Source organism: Rhinolophus sinicus, linkage group LG11 (genome assembly GCF_036562045.2).
Source record: "Rhinolophus sinicus isolate RSC01 linkage group LG11, ASM3656204v1, whole genome shotgun sequence".
NCBI classification, from domain to species: domain Eukaryota; kingdom Metazoa; phylum Chordata; class Mammalia; order Chiroptera; family Rhinolophidae; genus Rhinolophus; species Rhinolophus sinicus.
Genome location: NC_133760.1, coordinates 7019215 through 7040507, shown reverse-complemented (window position 1 = coordinate 7040507; position 21293 = coordinate 7019215). Strand labels below are relative to the sequence as shown.

General features: G+C 45.4%; 1 protein-coding gene across 1 annotated transcript in view; it reads right to left on the bottom strand.

Annotated features, from left to right (window-relative positions):
• Positions 1–3969: 3969 nt before the first annotated feature.
• The window catches only part of ZNF541 (zinc finger protein 541), a 39645-nt gene continuing 22321 nt past the window's right edge, over positions 3970–21293 (bottom strand). Inside the window, exons 6-17 of the mRNA XM_074316184.1 lie at positions 20890–20948; positions 20456–20615; positions 20053–20229; positions 18771–19095; positions 13790–13853; positions 13054–13196; positions 12567–12670; positions 11308–11383; positions 10662–10750; positions 5130–5270; positions 4755–4936; positions 3970–4659 (exon numbers count right to left, since the gene is read on the bottom strand). Of these exons, the coding sequence (XP_074172285.1) occupies positions 4494–4659; positions 4755–4936; positions 5130–5270; positions 10662–10750; positions 11308–11383; positions 12567–12670; positions 13054–13196; positions 13790–13853; positions 18771–19095; positions 20053–20229; positions 20456–20615; positions 20890–20948 (1686 nt within the window). The 3' untranslated portion in view covers positions 3970–4493. The remainder of the gene's footprint in view (positions 4660–4754; positions 4937–5129; positions 5271–10661; positions 10751–11307; positions 11384–12566; positions 12671–13053; positions 13197–13789; positions 13854–18770; positions 19096–20052; positions 20230–20455; positions 20616–20889; positions 20949–21293) is intronic.

Sequence of the window (21293 nt, the reverse complement as noted above, 5' to 3'; positions counted from 1 at the left end):
GGAAACTCCTCTGCTTTTTCTTGCGCCCTCTGCTGATCCATGCTGAAACTGGTTTAGAAAGGCCAGTGAAGTACTTCAGATCAGGGGAAACTAAACTGAGAACAGAGGTTCTGGAACTCGGGTTTCATTGAAAAAAAAAAAAAAAGCTGGAGAGAGTGTATTAAAGAATCAGGTTCCAGTCACCTGTAATTGAAAAAAAAGTTAAAGTTGCTTTAAAAAAAACACCAGGTTCCAGCACACCTAGTGCTCAGATCTTATTTTTAATACTGTGGATGAAAAAGGGGCCAGATACTAAACCTGACAAGCTCAGGGGAGGCCAGCATGGCTGGCCCTACAAACTCAGAGACTGAAAGTAACCACATAGTAACCACATGGGTCTGAACATAAAAAATATTAACCCAAAGCGGGTCATGGTGGGTAATCACATCCTGGGCCTGCAGCTTCCTTAAAGTCAATCTTTACTTTGAGCCTATTGCCTTTTTGCATCTTAAAATAACGTACCTATGAAATGTCAGACTAATCTATTCCAGACTTTTCAGGGCACAACCAACACACCAGAGTGGGAAACCACAGAACCCCTCATTGTTATCTTGTCCCTGGAATACAATCTCTATATGCTGTAAATGTTAACTATCTTGTACCCACCAATGTAAAAGAAGTATGTGTCTCTCTGTTTTACTTTTTATCCAATCCCAGAGATTTCCCCTCACTTTGCTTTGTCCCGCTCCCTAAATATACCACCAATGGATTTCATGTAACCTCCTTATGTCTCCTCCTTTGATTCTAATGTTTAAAATAAGCTGCAAAACTGCCATTCACTGGAGCATTTTATCAGTTTGTTGAGATTTTGCTTCCTGGCAATTATGATCAGTTTGGCTTAAAAAAACTCATAAAAATTCTCTACAAGTTTGGACGTTTCTGATGTCGATAATACCATTCTCCAATAAAAGGAACCAAAGCTCCTTGGAAAATGGCTGCGTCTAGGACTGGAGCATCTTGTAGTGCCAGAAAGGAAGTCCCCCACCCCACCGCACAGAAACACACACACACACACACACACACACACACACACACACACAGTGGGGTATGTCAAAGAGACACAGGAGCCAACTGAAAGAGTTCCCAACAGCCAAAGCTGGACCATAAGCCCATGTTGATATAAATGAATAAATGGGGGAAGAATTGACAAATATCCCATGCAGAAGAATTCCAAATAATTTATGTAGGTACTCGGCCCTCAGGAAGGTTGGGCATAACTCTTTACTCCTTAAGTGTGGACTGAGCACAGACACTTCCTTCCACAGAAAACAGTATGGGAAAAGGAGGGGACTAAACTTACAGTGGGGAAGACTGACAAACATTGTCAGCCAGGTTATTGAGGTTAACATCAACGGTGATAAGTGATGAAAATGGCATTTCTCCTCCATGGTCTTCTTCCCAGTCTAATCATGGAAAAAATATCAAACAAATCCCAACTGAGGCACATTTTCTAAAACACCTGACCAGGACTCCTCTAAACTGTCATAAAAAACAAAGAAAGTCTGAGAAACTGTCACAGCCACAAGAAGCCTAAGAAGGCATGACTACTAAATATAATGTGGTGTCCTGAGTGGGATCCTGGAACAGAAGGATATGAAGTAAACACTAAGGAAACTGAATAAAGTATGGACGTTAGTTAATAATAATGTAACAAATGTACCATACTAATGTAAGACGTTAATAATAAGGGAAACTGGGTTGTGGGGTATATGGGAATTTTCTGTACGATTTCCCAATTTTTCTGTAAATCTAAAAACTATTCTAAGAAACCTTTTTTAGAAAAAAATTCAAGTTCTAGGGCCCGACCTCCAATGATTCCAATACTGAAATCATGTAGCAGGAAACAGGAACCTGCACTTTTTTTACAGAACCCACTCCCAAATAATTAGGATGCACATAGTCAGGGAACCACTGGTTGAGAAAACGCTGTTATCTGGGGGGAGTGGGGTGGGGTGGGGTTCGGCTGAGGGGGAGAAGGCACAAGAAACCCTCACCCAACTTTCTTCTCACATCCAGACTCTCCTGGACCACCCATTTGTGGTTTTCACTGTATTCTGACCACAGATAAGATGGGGGCGAGTCTGGATTGCCACAAGCAGTTTCAGTTCTGTGTCCGTCTGAGCAACACTATTAAAAGCTTCTGTTTGTTTGAAGCTGTTCAATTTGAGGGTAATTTGCTATGTGGCAATAAATAACTAATATGCCACCAACCCTTTTAAGCCAGTCTTTCATTTCTGGAGTCATCGAGCTTCACTTGTTATTTAGGGATCCAAACAATAGTAGTATAGTGCGCGAACTTGTTAAATAGCAGCTGCTCAGTTCACACGGTGCATCCTGCCAAATACTTAATTTATATTTTCTCATTTAACAGATACACGAGGGTAGACATTTTCCATCCCAGTTTCCAGAGTGAGAAAAACTGAGGCTCAACTAGGGAAAGTGACTTGCCCAAAGTCACAAAGGAGGAGGAGCCAGGATGTAAGTTCTGGTTCAGCTGATGCCTGAGCCCTTTCCCTTAACCACAATGCCCCACTGCTTCAAACACCACTTCCTCCTCTGCGCCTCCCCCTCCCTCCCAGCTCTAAGATTTACTTAGCTGCAATGTGGCCCCTCTGTGAAACCTCCTGACACTACCCTTGCTCTAGCCTGCCAGACCCTCAGAACATAGCACACGCGATTAGAGACCCAATCACGCTCGATGCAATTAGTCCTTTGATGTGTCCCTCTTCCCCATCTGAGTCAATGGCATCTGCTCAGCTGCCACCGGCCTGACCCATCCTTTCCTCACCACCTCTCCCCATGAGTGTGACCCAACGCGTCTGAGCCTGCTTCTAAGATGCACCCCTAACCCCGAGTGTCTGTTCCTCTTCACTGCCGACCCCGCGCCGGCCACTAGCATCTCACCTTAAGGCCTCTACCTGCTCTCCAGGCTTCCAGTCTTGCCTCCTGTGATTTCCATGCAGCAGACCAGGAATGTTTTTAAACATCTTCTACTAACGTCCCTGAGGCAGAGTTTGCACTTTGCTGTGCCACAGCCTGGCATCCAGATGGTCTCAGCCTCAGCAGCCTCCTCAGCGTGGCCTTCCCTGGCCACCTGCCTAACACCGCCTGCCACACCCCGGTCACTCCCTAGGACTTGGCCCCTTGCTTTATTTTCTTCATGTCACTTTGTGGTGGTCTGCCTACCCACTAGCCATTTCTGCTTCCTCTTCTTTTCCTGGCAAACAGAATCCCAGCAACAGACTTGCAGGAACACATTGGTTTTCCCCAGTAGTGGAGACAAATCTTGAGTGTCCAGGATAACTGGGGCCATTTTTCTTCCCACTGATTCCCAGGGATCCGTTTAGAAATGAGCACGGTCTATGGTTTTAGCCGATGAGACATGAGGGGCATTCTGCCAGGGCTACTACAAGTGTTCCACACTCTTAAAAAGGGACTCAAGGAAGGGAGGGACGCGCTCTCCTTCCTGTGTGGGAGGAGGTGATTCTTGCTGCTGCTGCAGCCAGCGCTGAGGTTGACCACTCCTGGTGGTGCTGGATTTCATGGCTGAGCCGCTGGAACCACCATCATACGGCCTGATTGCTTAAACCTGTGCTGACTCTTCTGCTAGTTATGGCCCAAAGCACACCCATGATCAATATATAAAATCACCCTTTCGCTTATTTATTACTGCTACCTTCCCGCCCCTATAATGTAAGCTGCATGAAGAGAGGGGGCTTGCCCCTCTTTCATCACTGCATCCCTGTCGCATGGATTGGACACTGTCTGGCACGTACTACTCCTGGACAGGGGATGAGCTTACTCATTTCTGTGGCTCCGGCAAGTGGCAGGGACTCAAAAGCCTCTGTTGGATCGAATGGCCAGAAGACAGCTGCTCAAGAACCCAATTTAATAAGATTTAACCCAATTTAATAAGATTTACAAGTCGACACGTACAAAAAACACCTAACAACATACAAGCCATTGCAAGACTAAGGGCTAAATCCAGAATGCAGAGAGACCCCCTGGAGGGGGTCCTGACACGTTGGCCATCTGAAGGTATTTTCCCACTGATTCTCTACGTCTTGGCCTTACCTAACAATGGAACCAAACCCCAAAACTGAGGCTAACATTTGAGAGCCACCCAGATCTAACTGTCCCCTCCCCCAGCCACGCTGCTCTAAGAGGAGTGGAACTGAAAGAAGGGGAGAGACTATCACCGTAAAGAGACCGGAGCCTTTGGCACCAGCTGACAGGGACCTCACAGTTGTCCGATGACTGTGTGTTTCTCCTACCTACTTATGGTCAAATGCCCACTGTGTCTGCAAGCTTGGCTGGCCCATGGGGACCCTGAAGGTTAGGGGAAGGCAGAGGGGTGCCCCAAACACCTTGGGGAGGCCAAAGGGAGACATGACAGGGCTGGAGGTCCCCATCCTGACTTGCTGCCTTGCCCCCACTAGCCATCCCCCCAGGAATCACCACTGCAGGGGGCCAACGTCAGCCCCTATCTCCTTCTCCTCCTCCTCCTCCTTCAGCTGGAAGGGCTTCACTGGCCACTTCACCCTGACGATGGGCTCCACGTGGTCCTGAAGCCGGTGCCGCTTCATGTGGGCATTTCGACTCTTGATCTTGTCGAACACCCTGAGGAGTCACCAAAGGTCATGGGGATCAGAGCATGGACAGGTGGGTCACCCTGAGGGCGGTGGTGTGAGCGCATGGAGGGAAGGGGCCATTACCTCTCACACTCTCTGCAGGGAAAGACGCCCCGGCCCTCCACGTTCCCGGGCGGCTCGGGGGTCCGCTTGGGGCCGGTGTTGGGGCTGGAGTTGAGGATGGACTCCCTCCTGTAACTCTTGGTCTTTATCTTTAACTCGGGGGTTGGATGGTGGCTGGGTCTCTCCGGAGGGCTGCAAGTGACCTGCAGAGGGGGCAGAAATCACAGTCAGGATGCTGACCCTCCACTCTCAAAAGGGAGACGCAGGGATCCAGGAAACAAAGGTCCTCTGCAGGGAGCCCCTTCCCGCGGGGCGCCCTCTGTGACTCCCCCCCATGTAGATGGGCAGTGAGAGTCCAGGTCAGCACTGAACTCCAGATCCTGCATGACCCCCTACCTTTGCTTCTGTCCTGTCTGCTTCATCTGGCTCTCTCTTGAGCCTCTTTTCCAGCCCTGGGGCTCGGCCACAGTCAAATTTTATCATTTTTTTCCAGATGTAATAATACTCAACACACTGGGCTACGGTCTTTGTCTGGATCTAATGAGAGAAGACAGAAGCTGGCTATGGGCAGCCCTACGTCCCCTCCCTACGGTGCCAGCCGCTGCTTTTATAAAGCCCTCTCCTTTGGCATGGCGTGCCCCTGCACTACAAGGGGCAGAGAACCAAAGTCCTCCCAGATGAGGAGGAGGCTCATAGTAAAGCCGCCACAGCCCAGACCATCTGAGCTCTGCATCATCTGAGCAGCAAGGCCTTCCCAGGAATCCTTCCCTGTGGGAAGACACACACGAAGGTACACCACAGGAGGCTCACTGTGACATCCTGCCTGCAGGCCACCTGTGCACCAACCGGACTAACTACAGCAGAATGCCCTCAGGTGGTGGATACCACACAGCCTCTGCATCAGCTACGTAGGCAGAGCCCTACAGCACTGAAGAAAGGGGCCCCTGGGAGGAGGAGTAGGTTTTGAGGGCATGGCTTGATCCTGGGGCATTCAGACCTCGCTATTTGCTCCTCCCTCCAATAAGAAGTGATCCCATTAATAATAACTTCTATAAAAACTAAACAGAATAGAAAAGTTTAATTGCTCCAGAAAGAAAATGTCTCAGGAAAATGAAACCGGCCATTTAATATGTGGAACGCAGTTCAGAATACACTGGGGGTGCCAAAAAACATGTAAACACATGACTTGTATTCATCTTTTGTTATTGGTATATATTGACTATTACAATTTTAATAGTTTTTTCCTTTCTTCAAATGTGTATACATTTTTTTGGCACCCTCTATACTTCCTCCACATGAATTTTTTTTCAGCTGTGCATTTACAAACTAGGAGTCAAAACAGTACATCCTCTGCCTAAGAAATATCTTTAGGTTAAAAAGAAGTTGGACTTCTGTTTCCAAACCAGATAGAGCAACATAAACCACATCAACCCTCCCATGAAAAACAATTGACAAGAGGGCTGGCCTGGTGGCTCAGGCAGTTAGAGCTCCACGCTCCTAACTCCGAAGGCTGCCGGTTCAATTCCCACATAGGCCAGTGGGCTCTCCAACCACAAGGTTGCCAGTTCAATTCCTCGACTCCTGCAAGGGATGGTGGGCTCTGCCCCCTGCGACTAAGATTGAACACGGCACCTTGAGCTGTGAGCTGCCTCCCGGATGGTTCAATTGGTTGGAGCGAGTCCTCTCAACCACAAGGTTGCCAGTTTGATTCCAATTGACAAGAAAATCAAAACATATGAAACAATGGTTGGTAAGACACTAGATACCAGTCAAAAAAAGCCTTTTCTGAGAGACAGAAAATAAATGACGACAGTCTTAACGAGAGCAAGTCCAGGCCACGACCCCAGGGAGGAGAATCCAGGCAGAGCCCAGCGGACTTCCTGAGTTGAGATGGAGCGGAGCATCTGGGGAGACCAAGGTGGCAAAAGTCCACAGGATGGAGTACAGCAGAAGAGAGAGCAGCAAGGAAGAGAACTCCAGAGGTCTGGAGATAATTGGTTTCAAGCACTCAGCAAAGTTCTGACCAGCACATGTATATAAGGAGATGAGCCAAAGCTGGGTAAAGAACCACCCAAAAGGATTAGAGGAAAGGTGTCTGTAGCTCACACAGGGCCAAGAGCAGTGTCTGTTCCCACTAGCCAGGGTGGAAAACCTCCTAATTCACAGGGCCTTGGTGGAGTGATGAGAATGGTCTTGCCTTAGTAATGAGGAAGAATGAGCCCTAGACAAAAAGCTGCTCTGGTCCCATCTAAGAAAATCTAAAAGCAATACTTAAAAGGAACAAGTTGTGTTCAAGAAATTGTATCCCAGAACAAAGTACAAGAATATTTGTAAGAATGCAAAAATATCCAGCACCCAACAAGCTAAAGCTCACAATGCCTGGAATCCAATGAAAAATGACCAGGCATGCAAAGAGGCAGGAAAATATGACACATAATGGGGAGAAAAAACAATCTGTTGGGATCAACACAGAATGGATACAGACATTAGAATCAGCAGGGAAGGACAGTAGAATTTACTATAACTGTATAATATAGGTTCAAAAAGTTAAGACATGGAGGATATAAAAGATACCCAAATAGAACTTCTAGAGATGAAAACTACAATGTCTGAGATGAAAATTACACTGCATGGGATTAACATCTGATTAGACACTGCAGAGGGTAAGATTAGTGAACTTGAAGATACAGCACTGGAAACCACCCAAAACGAAACACATAGAAAAAAGAATTAGTAAGAAAAAAGAATTAGTAAAAATAGAAAGAGCATCAGTGAGCTGTGAGCTGTGGGCCAACTGCAGGAAACCTAACACGCATTTAAGCGAAGTCCTCAAAGGAGAAGGGAGGGACACAAGAAGTATATGAAGAAATAATGGACGAAATGTCCCCAAATTGAGTAGAAACTGTAGACCCACACATCTGAGGCTCCACAAACCCCAAAGACAAGGGGAAAAAAATGAAGAAAACTATACCAAAGCAAATCAATAAAATTGCTCAAGATCAAAACCAGTGATAAGGAGAAATTCCTAAAAACAGCCAGCCAGAGAAAAAAGACAGATTATATACAGGGAACAAAGGCCAGAAAATCAGTAAGTCTATTGTTGGAAATAAAAGCAAGAAGAAAGTAGAGCAACATCTTTAAATTACTGCGAAAAAAAAAAAAAAGCCAAGGTAGAATTCTATAATTAGTAAAGATGTCTCAGAAATGAAGGCAAAAGAGACTTTTTTTGATACACAAAAGCTGAAAGAATTCATTACTAGCAAACACGCACTACAAGACATGTTAAATTATTTACATTGATTTCCTTCTGGAGATTTCTGCCAGATGGAAATGTGGATCTACACAAAGGAATGCAGAGCAATGAAAATAGTAATTACATGGGTGAATGAGTAAGATTTCTTATTTAAATCTCTCTAAAAAAACAATTGACTGTTTAAACAAAAATAATAACACTATACTGTGGGGGCAGGGGGGAGGCGGGGGGGGGGCACAAGGCTCATAATACCAGCATGGGCCAGGGAGCTGTGTCCTACACAACCAGACTGAGAAACACGGCTTGAATCAGAGTGAGGGGGGGCGGTGGAAGAAGGAGGGAAAAAAATCAGAAAAAGTAGATTTCAGGACAAAGAGTAATACAGTAATACCAGGGGTAAAGAAAATTTCATCGTGATCAAAGGGTCAATTAATCAAGAGGACACATAAGAATCCTAAATGTTTATGTGTCTAAATTCAAAGACAAATTACCAGTATCAGGAATGAGAGTGGTGACATCACTATAATCTACAGATACAAAAAGAATAATATGAAAATATTATTAACTTTATGCTACTGTACCAGACAACTTAGAAGAAATGTACAAATTCTTTGAAGGACAAAAACTACCAAAGCTCACCCAAGACAACACTGATAACCTGAACAGCCCTGCATCAATTAAATAAATTGAATTTGTAGTTAAAAATCTCCTCACAAAGAAAATTCCAGGCCTAGGAGGCTTCACTAATAAATGTTTAAGGAATAAATAAAACCAATTCTAAATAAACTCTTCCAAAAAATTGAACTCAACTCAATTATAAGGTCAGCATTACCCTGATACCAAAGCCAGATAAAGATATCCCAAGGAAAGAAAGCTCCACACCAATATTCTTCATGAACATAGATGAAAAATTCTAAACGAAATTTTAGCAAATAGGATCCAACAACATATATATAAAGGACAATACACCATGACCAAATGGGGGTCATAAATGTAAGTAGAAAACCTAAAATTATAAAACTTCTAGAATAAAACGGGAAAATCTTTGAGACTTTGGGTTAGGCAAAGATTTCTTACATACAACACCAAAATCATGGTCCATTAAAAAATTAATAAATTGAACTTAATCAAAATTTAAAACTTTCTTCAACAAACGCTTTTAAGACACCAAAAAGTCATAGACTGGGGGAAACTATTTTGCAAAACACATACCTGGATAAAGGACTCTTGTCGAAAACAAAAAACTCCTACAACTCAGTAAAAACACAAACATTCCAATAAAAATATCGACAAAAGATATGCCGGCAAAAGAAGGCATAGAGATAGCAAACAAGCACATGAAAAGATGCTCAGTATCATTAATCACGGGGAAATGCAATGAGACACAACTGTATACTCATTAGAATGGCCAAAATTAAGAAGGCTGACCATATAGAGCGTTGGTGAGGGTGTGGAGCAACTGGAACTCTGAGGGTGGGAATGTGAAATGGTACAATCACTTTAGAGAACAGTTTGGCAGTTTCTTAGAAAGTTAAACATACGCCTACCATATGACCCACTCATTCCCCTCCTAGGTATTTACCCCCCCCAAAACAGTACATGTCCATGCAAAGACTCGTACACGAATGTTTGCAGCAGCTTTATTTATAATTTCCGGTAACCGGGAACCACTCAGATGTCCACAAACAGGTGAATGATTAAACTGTGGTACATCCAATGGAATACTCCTGAGCAATAAAAAGGGTGAACTGTTGGTACAACATGGTTGAATCGCAATTATGCTGAGGGTAGGAAGCCAGACAAAGCAGAGCACATGCTGTATGATTCTTCTATTTATGTAAAATTCTGGAAATTGCAAACTAATTTATAGTGACAGAAAGTATATAAGGAGTTGACTAGGGACAGGTGGCCGGAAAGAGGGATTACCAAGAGGCAGGAGGAAGCTTTTGGGGGTGATGGATGTGTTTGTTATGTTGACCATGGTGATAGTTTTACAGATGCATAAATATGTCAAAACATCAAATCTTACACTTTGATTATGTGCAGTTTGTGTCTATAAAGTTAAAAAAAGAACAAAAAAGTCAGGAGGATATTAAGTGTAGTATGATCTCATCCTTTTTTAAGTACAGTAGTACCTCGGTTTTCGAACGTCTCTGTTGAGGAACATTTCGGTTTACGAACGCCGTCAATTGTATGAATCTATGGTATCATTAGATAGTAAAATTCATGCTAAATTTGCAGCTTTAGGGATTGATTTTAAAGGTCTGGAATGGATTAATCCATTTTGCATTACTTTCTATGGGGAAACTGTGCCTCAGTTTTCGAACCGAACATTTCAGAACTTGGTCTTCCGGAACGGATTACATTTGAAAACCGAGGTACCACTGTACACACGTATGTGTGTAAGATCTGTGCAGGCAGAGAAATGCCTCACGTGTACAACCAAACAGAGGTTGTCAATCAGAAGCAGGACTGCGGGGAGGGGTGGGGAGGGCTTTGCTTGAGCATGTGATGCATTTCTGTACTGTTTGGAGTTGTTCACAACAATGGCTCTTTACATTATGAACTGTTTACAATGTGAGCAGTGTCGCCCCTGACGGGCCCTTCAGCTCTAGCTCGGCTCAGCTGTGTGAGTCAAGGCCTCATCTACACAGGCCCACCCACGTTCGCCTTACCATCTTGTGTATCAAGTAAAAGTCCTTCTTGTGGGCACAGAACGCCTTCTTAAAGAGCCTCTTTTCCATGGGGGTCCAGACGTCTGAACCTATCGGAGAAACAGCCAACAGAGGGAAGGGTGTTTCCGCCAGGGACCACAGCCATGGCTGAAATGTAGACCACCCTCCTTTGTAAACGACCATTACTGAGCACCAATTATGTGCCAAGCATTCTGCTAAGCCCCTTGCCTGCTTTATATCATACAATCCTCACAAAAACCTTAGCAGGTAGGGATCATTATTATCCCCATTTTACGGATGTAGCAACTGAGGCTTCCACTGGTTAAGGGACTTGCCAATGGCAGGTGGAGGCCCCAGGCCGCGTGATTCCAGGGCTGGACCTGAGCCTGCCTACAGCCCTGTTGCCAGGAGCATTCCTTCTGGGCTGGGTGGAGCCCATGAGGGAACCACTGGAAAAGGGGAAGGTGGGATCTAACGAAGAAAAGGGTGCCCACTGAGTCACCCTGGAAAGGACAGGCCCTTCTGGGAAGGCACATAAAGTCCCCAAGAGAATGCCAAAAGGCACCAGTGGAGCTTGCCACTGAAGCTGACCGGTTCCCGGGGTCTCAGCCAGGCAGAGACCCCGCCGCCACCTTGCACCAGTCACCTGTGTAGCGATAGTCAGAGAGTGGGTGAGTCTGTGGCTTCTGGGGTCCTCTGAGTAGGAGGGTCTCCAGGGCAACCTGGAACAAGAGGAGGGGCAGTCTACTAATCAGGGAGGGAAGGTGAGCTAGAGACCCGCCTTCATTGTCTCACTCATTTGAAACCTACTTACAGCCTTCCCCATCTCAGAGCTGCTCGCGATGTGGTGCGTTTGCCACCCATGACATCTAAGTGCACTGTTGGGGGCAGCTGACACTATTTTCTCATAGCAAGATTTTCATGATGAAAGAAACAGTGCATGGATTTATTCCAGCCCAAGCTCCGTATTCCTTCAAGGACCAACCTTTTGAGTAGCACAGCCCTTGCCGATTGCCCCACTTTATTTTCTTCATAACACTAATCTTTATCTTACAATTTAAAAACATATTTCCTGTTTGACTCTCCTAAAATGCAAGCTCCAGGAAGAGAGGGATTTTTGTGTTGCTCACCAGCATAAGCCCAGTTGGGACTGGCTGTGTAATTTGCGGGGACTGATGCAAAACGAAAATGCGGGACCCCTTGTTCAAAAATTAAGAAGTTCAAGAAGGTGGCATCAGAGCCTTGAACCAAGTGCCCCCCCCCTCGGGAGCCATCCCGGGTCCCAGGGCCACACTCACCAGGCACTCAGTGGGACTCAATAACTATGTGATCACTCTGCTGAGCACCTGCTACATGCCAGGCACTGCCTCTCAGCTTGAGAAAAGGCACGACTGCAGCACTGCCTTTTGGGTCCCTGACTTGGTAACTTGACTTTTCCTGTCCCACTCTCCAGAGTTGGGCTTTAATGTATTTTCTAAATGTCGGGATTGCGTGGAGGGCCCCTGAAGGAGGCAGAGGCATTTCTGTTGCATCAGAAGTTTTCATGTATGGGGTTTTGACCAAAAAGATAAAGCTCAATAAATAAACTACACTGATGCAGGACCTGATTTGAGTCCACTAGGCTCCCCTCCCCACTGCCCGCAGACATCTCAGAGGAACCTGGTGCCCTGTTGTTGCTCCAGATAAATAATTGATTAACTGAGCCCATATCTGCTCATTTCCCCAACAGTTCTCGAGGACGACATCAATCCAAGCCATGTGGGAAGGATGGATGGCCTTCCTTCAGTTTTCATAGCTGCAACCGCCCACAAAGATGGCACGCGGCAGGGACCTGGAGCCCCAGCCCCAGGAGGGCAGGGAGCTCCCCACGGCTCCCCGAGCACCGCCCCACCCCCACCCCCTCACCTGGACGTTGCCCTGGGCTTCGTGCAGGCAGTGCAGAGCGAGCTCCAGGTTGGTGCCCCCTCCCGGCATCACACTGGAGCAGGCCACATTGCAGAGCTCGGTCACTGTTTCCAGCAAGCGGCCCAGCAGAGGGAGAGGAGACAGGGAGTCAGCAAGGGCTAGGGAGGAGACTTCCCGACAGCACAAAGACGGGACACCTTGTTACCGTCTCCCTCACATCTCCGGTAAAGCAGGCTGAGAGAAGGGAGGGGCAAGGAGAAAGGACAGAAACTCTGCTCCCAGCACCTGCTTTGGATGACCCAGCCAGCTACTGTGAGAAGAGAGACGCAGCGTGGGAGAAGCAATACAGCCCGAAGGCTAGTCCCCATGACCCTCCCCACCCCCAGGGGACACTGCTTCTTAGTCAAGGTGAGAACTGGGAGGAGAAACTCCTTGGAGATAGGGGTGGGGATGGTCCTTGGGAATTGGGACCCGAAGTCCCAGCCACCTCTATCCTGTGTTTCCGGGTTGGTCATCATATCTCCCCACGGCTTCCAGACCAGAGAAACTACATGCTCGTCAGTGCCAGCCAGCGATCCGTCCTGGAGCTCTGGGATCTCAGCCTGAAACCGGCTTCCTATGTTGATGTGTCTGAAATGAAGTCACACACACAGACGTGTGGGACATCCACGTGACTCAGATGGGAAACAAAATAGACACATGTGGTGTGCCCTGCTCTGTGGAAACCCTCTGCCATCTCTCAGATGCGAGTGTTTGTCACGCCTGACCGACACGCACAGGCATTCCAGAACCCTCTCAAGGGACACTTCCTTCCTTCCTCTAATTTCCTTTGTTGCCAGATTTCTGGCCTCAGGTGTCTCTTTTGGGGGTCTAAGACAGGGGAGGTAAATGCTGATACCTGGCATACGTCTACATCCATGTCCATGTCCATTTAGCCACAGTCCATGGATACTCACCATCACCAATTCCACCTAGAACCCCAGGGTCCGGGGCATTTTGTGCCATGGGCCCAACTATGGTATGCCTGGACAGAAGGAATATTGGGGGAACTTCCCCCACACACCTGCAGAAATCTACCACTTTTCTCTTGGGGAGGCTATGTAGCTAGACCCAATCCCCCTGTGATGAAGGAGCCCATGGTAAAACTGACACTGGGATGCAAGGAGGGTAAAGGCATCCCCACTTGGGAAGGACCCTCAGGTTCTGAGTCTGTTTCAACTCACGGTTCAACGCTAATCTTGGTGTCATCCTTCACCACACAGATGCCAAAAGAGCCATCCACTTGATCTAGAAAGCACAATGAAAAGCCTCAAGAAGACGGACTAGAAGTGATGCATGGGGCGTCTTCTGCCTGCCTTTACAGAGCAGCTGAAAACCAGCTCTTTAAGATGGCATGGTATAGCGGGTCCTCAAAAAATTTAAAACAGAATTACCATATGATCTAGCAACCTCACTTTGGGGTATTTATCCAAAAGAACTGAAATCAGGATCTTAAGAGCTACCCGCACCCCCATTCATGTTCAGTGCAGCACTATGCACAGTGGCCACAGTATGGCAACAACCCAGACGTCCACTGACAGGTGAACGGAGAAAGAAAATGTGGTGTATGGACAACAGAATACTAGTTAGCCTTAAAAAAGGAAATTCTGTAACATGTGACAATAGGATGAACCTTGAGGACATGATGCCAAGTGAAACCAGCCAGTCACAGAAAGAGAAATAATGCGTGATCCAATCATTATATATGAAGTATGCCAACAGTCAAGTCCATACAATGAGAGTGAAATGGTGGCTGTCAGGGGCTGTGGGAGGGGGCGATGGGGAGTTACTACTCAACAGCATAAAGTTTCAGGAGAGCAAGATGAATAGCTCTAGAGGCCTGCTGTACAACACTGTACCTATCAACAATACTGTACTGCATGCTTGCTAAGACGGTAGATCTCATGTTAACTGTTCTTATCACAATAAAATAAACATTTTTAAAAAGATTGCATGGAAGGAGGTAGGACTTTAGAAAAGGCAGAGTAAGGAACTCAGCAAAATAATAAATTAACTTGATAAAAATTATTAAAAAACCAGTGAGTTAAAGTCGCTGTCAGTTGTACTTAAAGTATACAGCATTTTAAGAAACACTAATTCAAGAAAATTGACTAAATCTTGGTAAGAACAGTGAGAGTCTGGGACATCTGAGATATGACCAGCACTCCCTTACCCACTTGGCCCACAGATCTGTATAACAGAATGATATACTCCATGTAGGTACAGCCAAGGAGATGGGGGCTCCCTCTCTCCCCCAGATCCCATGCTTAAAGAATTAAAGGAAGGTATAATGAAAATTCCTCATCAAAAAGAGAATACCATTAAGAGACAGAAATTATGAAAAAATAACAAAATGGAAATTCTGGGGTTAAAAAAGTACAATAACCAAAATGAGGCTCAAAAGATTTGAGATGACAAGAGAAATGGTCAGCAAACTTGAAGATAGATCAGTGGAGATTGTGGAATCTGAAGAACAGAGAGAAAAAAGAATGAAGGAAAATGAAGAGCCTCAGAGGAATGTGGGACATCATTAAATGCAACAACATACGTGTAATGGGAATACCAGAAGGAGAGGAGAAAGGGAAAAATATTTGAAGTGTTAATGGCTGAAAACTTCTCAAATTTCATTTGAAACAAGATATGAGGTGTGATCAAACAATACGGTGACTGCTGCTGCCGAGTGCCATCCAACGGAAAGGCAGGGATCTTCGATATGGGAAGCGGAGAGTCAAACCTTAGTAACAGTGTGTGACAAGTTTCAACTTGTTTGGTGCAGTCAGTCAGGTGTGAATTACGATTGAGAGAAGGTATGTTTTAAAGTGTGCCCTAAATCATCCTCTATCGCCTTGTGTCATATGTGGCTTCTGGTATGGCAATTTCTGTCAAATAAAAACATTATGGTGTGTCCTCACCCACCTTATCCACCAGATCTGGCACCATGCGACTTCTGGCTCTTTCCCAAAGTCAAATGACCATGAAAGGGAAACATTTTGAATTGGTTCAGGACGTCAACGCAGACACAACAGTGCAACTAAGACACTCACAAAAGAGGACTTCCAAAACTGCTTCAGAAAGTGGCAAGAACAATGGGATAAGTGTGTTTGAAGTGAGGGGGAGTTTTTTGAGGGCGATTAATGGCAATGTGTATTTTACTGTAATAACTTTTTAAATTTAAACATTCACCATATATTTTTAAATCATACCTCACATATATCTAAGAAACTATAAAATTCAAGCAGGATAAACAGAAAGCAAAATGGCAGATGTAAATCCAACCACATCAATATAACATTAAATGAGATGAGAATGGACTAAACAAACCAATCCAAAGGCAGAGTTTGTCATACTGGATTTAAAAACATAAGCTGCAACTTATGCTGCCTATAGGAGACATTCTTTATTTTCAAGGACACAAATAGGTTGAAAGTAAAAGAACAGAAGAATATATACGAAGCAAACAACCAGAAAAGAGATGAAATGGCTATACTAATGTCAGGCAAATTAGACTTGAAAACAAAAAATATTATTAAAGATGATAAAATTATCGTAATGATGATAAACGATATCAGAAACATATCATAATGATAAAAACCCAAGCCATCAGAAAGATGTGACAATTATAAACAGGTATGCACATAAAAACAGAGCCTAAAGATACAGGAAGAAAAGACTGATGGAACTGAAGGATACAATACACAATTTAAAAACAATGTTTGGGGTGGTTGGAGCTCTGTGCTCCTAACACCGAAGGCTGCCGGCTGGATTCTCACATGGGCCAGTGGGCTCTCAACCACAAGGTTGCCAGTTCGACTCCCGCAAGGGATGGTGGGCTGTGCCCCCTGCAACTAATAACAGCAACTGGACCTGGAGCTGAGCTGCACCCTCCACATCTAAGATGGAAGGGACAACAACTTGACTTGGAAAAGTCCCGTAAGTACACACTGTTCCCCAATAAAGTTCTGTTCCCCTTCCCCAATAAAATCTTTAAAAAATATAATAAATAAAATATAAAAACAACGGTTGGAGATTTCAATACTTTCAATAATGAATAGGACAACTAGGCAGAAGATCAAAAAGGAAATAGAAGATGCACAACACTATAAACTAACTAGACACAACAGACGTTTACGGACCATCCCACCCAACATCGTCTCAAGTGCGCAGGGAACATATTCCAGCCCATAAAACGTGCCTCAATAAATTTAGAAGGACTGAATTCATACAAAGTATGTTCTCTGACCACAACAGAATTAAATTAGAAATCAATAAAAAAAGGCAATTTGGAAAATTCACAAAGATGTAGGAATTAAACAACACACTCCTTAATAATCAATGTATCAAAGGAGAAATCAAAACAGAAACTAGAAAATACTTTGAGAGGACTGAAAACAAGAACACAACATACTAAAACTTACGAATTGTAACTAAAGCAATGCTCAGAAAAAAATCTGTAGATGTAAATATCTGTTTTAAGAAGAAATCTTGGAAGCATTTATATCAGCCTGTTGAGATCTTGCTTCTAGGTGTATCTCTTTTTGGTTCAAATAAATTTTATAAAACTTCAACAACAAAAAAAGAAGAAAGAAATCTCAAATCATTTATAGTCAATTGATTTTCAACAAGGTACAACACAATTCAATGAGAAAAGAAAGCTCTTTTGAACAAATGGGGCTGGGACAACTGAAACCCATATGCAAAAGAATGAATTTGGACCCCTACCTCACACAGTATATAAAAGTTGACTTAAGAGGGATCAAAAACCTAAATGTAAGAGTTAAAATGATAAAACTCTTCGAAGAAAACATGGGAGTAAATTTTTGTGACCTTTGGCCAGGCAAAACATTAGGTACAACAATAAAAGCACCGGTGACAAAAGAAAAAATAAATTGGACTTTATTAAAATTAAAAAAAAATTTGTACTGCAAACATTAGCATTAATAAGATGAAAAGACAACCCACAAAAATGGAATCGAATGTTTGCAGGAAAATCACATATCTGATAAGGGGCTTGCATCCAGAATACATAAGGAACACTTACAACTCAATAATTAAAAGATAACAACTCAATATTTTAAATGGGCAGAGGATCTGAATAGACATTTCTCCTAAGATACACAAATGGACAATAAGCACATGGAAAGATGCTCAACGTCATTAGCCATCAGGAAAATGTAAATCAAAACCATAATGAGTACTACTTTGCACCCACTAGGGCGGTTATTATGAAAAAAATAGACAATAACAAGTATTGGCAAGAATGTGGAGAAATTGCAACTTTCATACAATGCTGGTGGGAACTTCGAATGGCCCAGCAGCCATTTTGGAAAACAGTCTGGCAGTTCCTTAAATGGTTAAACACAGAGTTACCAGATGACCCAGCAATTCCACTCCTGGGTATTTCCCAAGAGAAATGAAAACATACGTCCACACAGAAACGTACATGAATGTCCATAACAGCATTATTTATAATAGCCAAAAATTGGAAACAACCTAAATGCCCATCAACTGATGAATGGATAAATAAGACATAGTGTTCTAGACAGTGGGATAGTACTCAGCCATAAAGAGGAAAGAAGCACGGACCCGTGCTGCAACAAGGGTGACCCTTGAAAGCATTATGCTAAATGAATACACTAGACACAAAATGTCACATATTGTATGATTCCAATTATACAAAATGTCCAGAATAAGCAAATCCATAGAGAAAGTAGATCAGTAGTTTCCCTGGGGCTGGGGAGATGGGGCTACAGGGTGTGAGTGCTAATGGGTACGTGCTTCTTCTGGGGTGATGAAAATGTTCTAAAATTGTGTGATGGATACTCAACCCCGTGAATATACTAAAAAGCATTGTACACTTTAAATGGTGATCCATATGGTATGTGAATTACATCTCAATAAAGCTGTTAAAAAATTCACACGGAAGGACAGGCAGAAATGTGGTCAGGCTAATGGCCTCCATGTTTTCCTTCTGTCTGTAAAACTCTAAGCACCTAGAAGGCTCTGGTCCGAGACGGTCCTATGATACTTATGAGCAGTAATGGGACCCAAGACAAGGCACAGCCATAGGCAGAAGACTCTGGACCAAATGCCACAAGCAAGGGTGGCTCTGGACACAGGAGGCCCGCCCTGTGATGCCCAGACACCGCCAGTGCCAGCCTCACTCACCCAGCATGGTGCTGATGAGTTTGTCGGGACTGGCCTGCGCCGTCGTGGAACAGAGAGCGCTGAAATACAGCCCGGACCCCTCCCGGATGGGGCTGAGCATTGGGGGTGGAGTGTAGGGAGGGCACTGGAACAGTCCCTTCAGAAGGCGGTCCACCAGGAACACCGGAGACCGCAGGCAGCTCTGGTGGCACCCTCGGGGGCTCGGCTCCCCAAACGTGGAGCGGGGAGGAGGCATGAACAGCGCCTTGGACTGGGGGCGCTTCTTCCGCTTCCTATGTTGGCTGCACTCTTTGCTGTCTCTCTCTTCCGTGTCTTTCTCTTGTCCCTAGAGAAGATGAGAGTTCAGAACCACAGGGGTCACTTGAGGCCACCTGGTGCACTGCTTAGTCTTTAAGATGGCATGAGAGTGAGAAAAGGGAACTGACCATGGAGACAGAGGAAGTATGACATGAACACACCCCATGTGTCCATACCTGGACCCCTTAGCAAAGGGGAGGCGAGCAGGGCCACCCCTCCCGAGCCGGACCACAGATCCTAAGCCAAGCGACAGTCACGGCTGGAACCTGCTCACACACCCACACTTTAAGGAGGGGTACTGACTCAGCGGATTTTGGTCAAGTGTAAGGCCAGGTTCAGCTGTTAAAATGACTGGCACTTAGAGAGTGGAGGCCAGAGTCAGTGGAACGGTATGACAGAATGAAAACTGTTCCCCTCCAAATGACAACAGCTCCTGTGAGACAAACAGTGGGATCCATGCTCCCTGTCCCTGAGTCCAGCATGAGTTTCTCTGGGGGGATTCTTGCCTGCCCAAACTTGCAATGTTCCCTCTCACTTCTACTCGGCCAGTCTTACTCCTCCTCTAATCCTCCTCGTCTGTCCTCCAGGTCTCAGCTCTGACACCCCTTCTTCCAGGAAGTCCTCCCAGACCTCACCTCAGGCTGGGTCTCTGGTACCCTGTCGGGACTCCCACAGCATCCTCGGCTCCCCTTCTCAGCCCTGCCCACTCTGACTCATCACTGTCTGGAGACAGGTGTCTACTGCATTGGACTGGGAGCCCCAGGAGGAAGGGCAGGGGCTGTCATGATCATCTTCGTGTCCCCAGCACGGCCAGCACAGGGCCAGGCACAGAAAAAGCTCAATGGATGTTGAATGAACTAATGAATGAACATGCAAACCAAGGTCTTCTGGAGTCAGGATTTTCTGAGACGTTTGTTTGGGTTTTTCCCACAGCTTCCACCAGCAGGTGGGGAAAGCAGCGGGAAGGAAGTGGACTGACCGGCACCCCCCTTGGCGTGCTCCCCAGGGGTCGGTGTGCTGCAGCCACAGGCACCGAAATGGAGATCTCCAAAGGGGCTGTGGCCATGTGGTCCAAGGACTTCTTGACTCCTGGGGGGTTCTGCCTGTCCCCCTCCAGCCTCAGCACCTGTCCTGGTGGCTTGCAAAACTCTGTGGCAAACACCTAAATGCAGACAGGAGTAGGAGAACCGGGAGCGGAAAAACTGCTCCAGCCTGAAGTTCCGACCTACCCTTCTAAAGCGGCACAGCTCTGACGTCTGCCCCTTCCCCAAGCTTCCCCCCGAGGACAGAGGATGTCTCCATCCTAAGTAAATGACACCCAGTCATTTAGTCCCCAAAGTCTGTCAGAAACCCTGAAAGCAGAGAACCTACTGCGTGCACCCCTTCACCTGCTGCTCCTGCTTCGTTTGCGGTGACGGCCACTGGTCACTGTGAAAGCACATGTGGCTGGCCAGCCCTTTCTCAGTGTAGAACATCTGGCTGCAGTTCTTGCAGACATAAGTGCTCCTTGGTTCTGCCCAGTCTGTGGGGCTCCCATTTTGCTGGTGACTGTGGGGAGACATGGCAAGAAAACGTGAAAATGAGACGCTGTCCCTGATTGCTGACTTTTGAATTTTTCTTTTTAAAGTCTAACCCACTGACAACTCTAGGTGAACCCTACAAAATGGAGATGATGCCCCAGTTCTTCAGGGTCTGGTGCATGCCTCTTCAGGAACGAAGTGTCCAGAGCTCGCTCACCCAGGGCCAGCACACAGAAGCCATCAGAGGACACCTGAGGGGTTGTACTCCCCTGTGCAGGGGAGGGGCGTGTTCCTAAACTTACCATCCACCTGCCATGTTCTCCTCTTTCACTGGATGAGGGAGCCGGTAGATATTTCCACCCTGAAGATAAAAATACTCTTGAGCCAATATATCAGAAATGATGTATTGCAAGAGCAAAAATTGTAAGAGTCTTAGAAGAAAACACAGGTGTAATTCTTTGTGATCTTGGATTAGGCAATGGTTTCTTGGCTGACAGCAAAACAAAAGACAGAACAACGTGGACGTCATCAAAACTTAAAACCTCTGTGTCTCAAAGAACATCATCAAGAAAGTGAAGACAACCTGCAGCATGGGAGCCAATTGTTGCAAGTTATGTGTGTCTGACAAGGGATTCATATTCGTAACACATAAAGAACTCTTATAGCTTGAGAATAAAAAGTCAAATAACCCAATTTAAAAATGGGC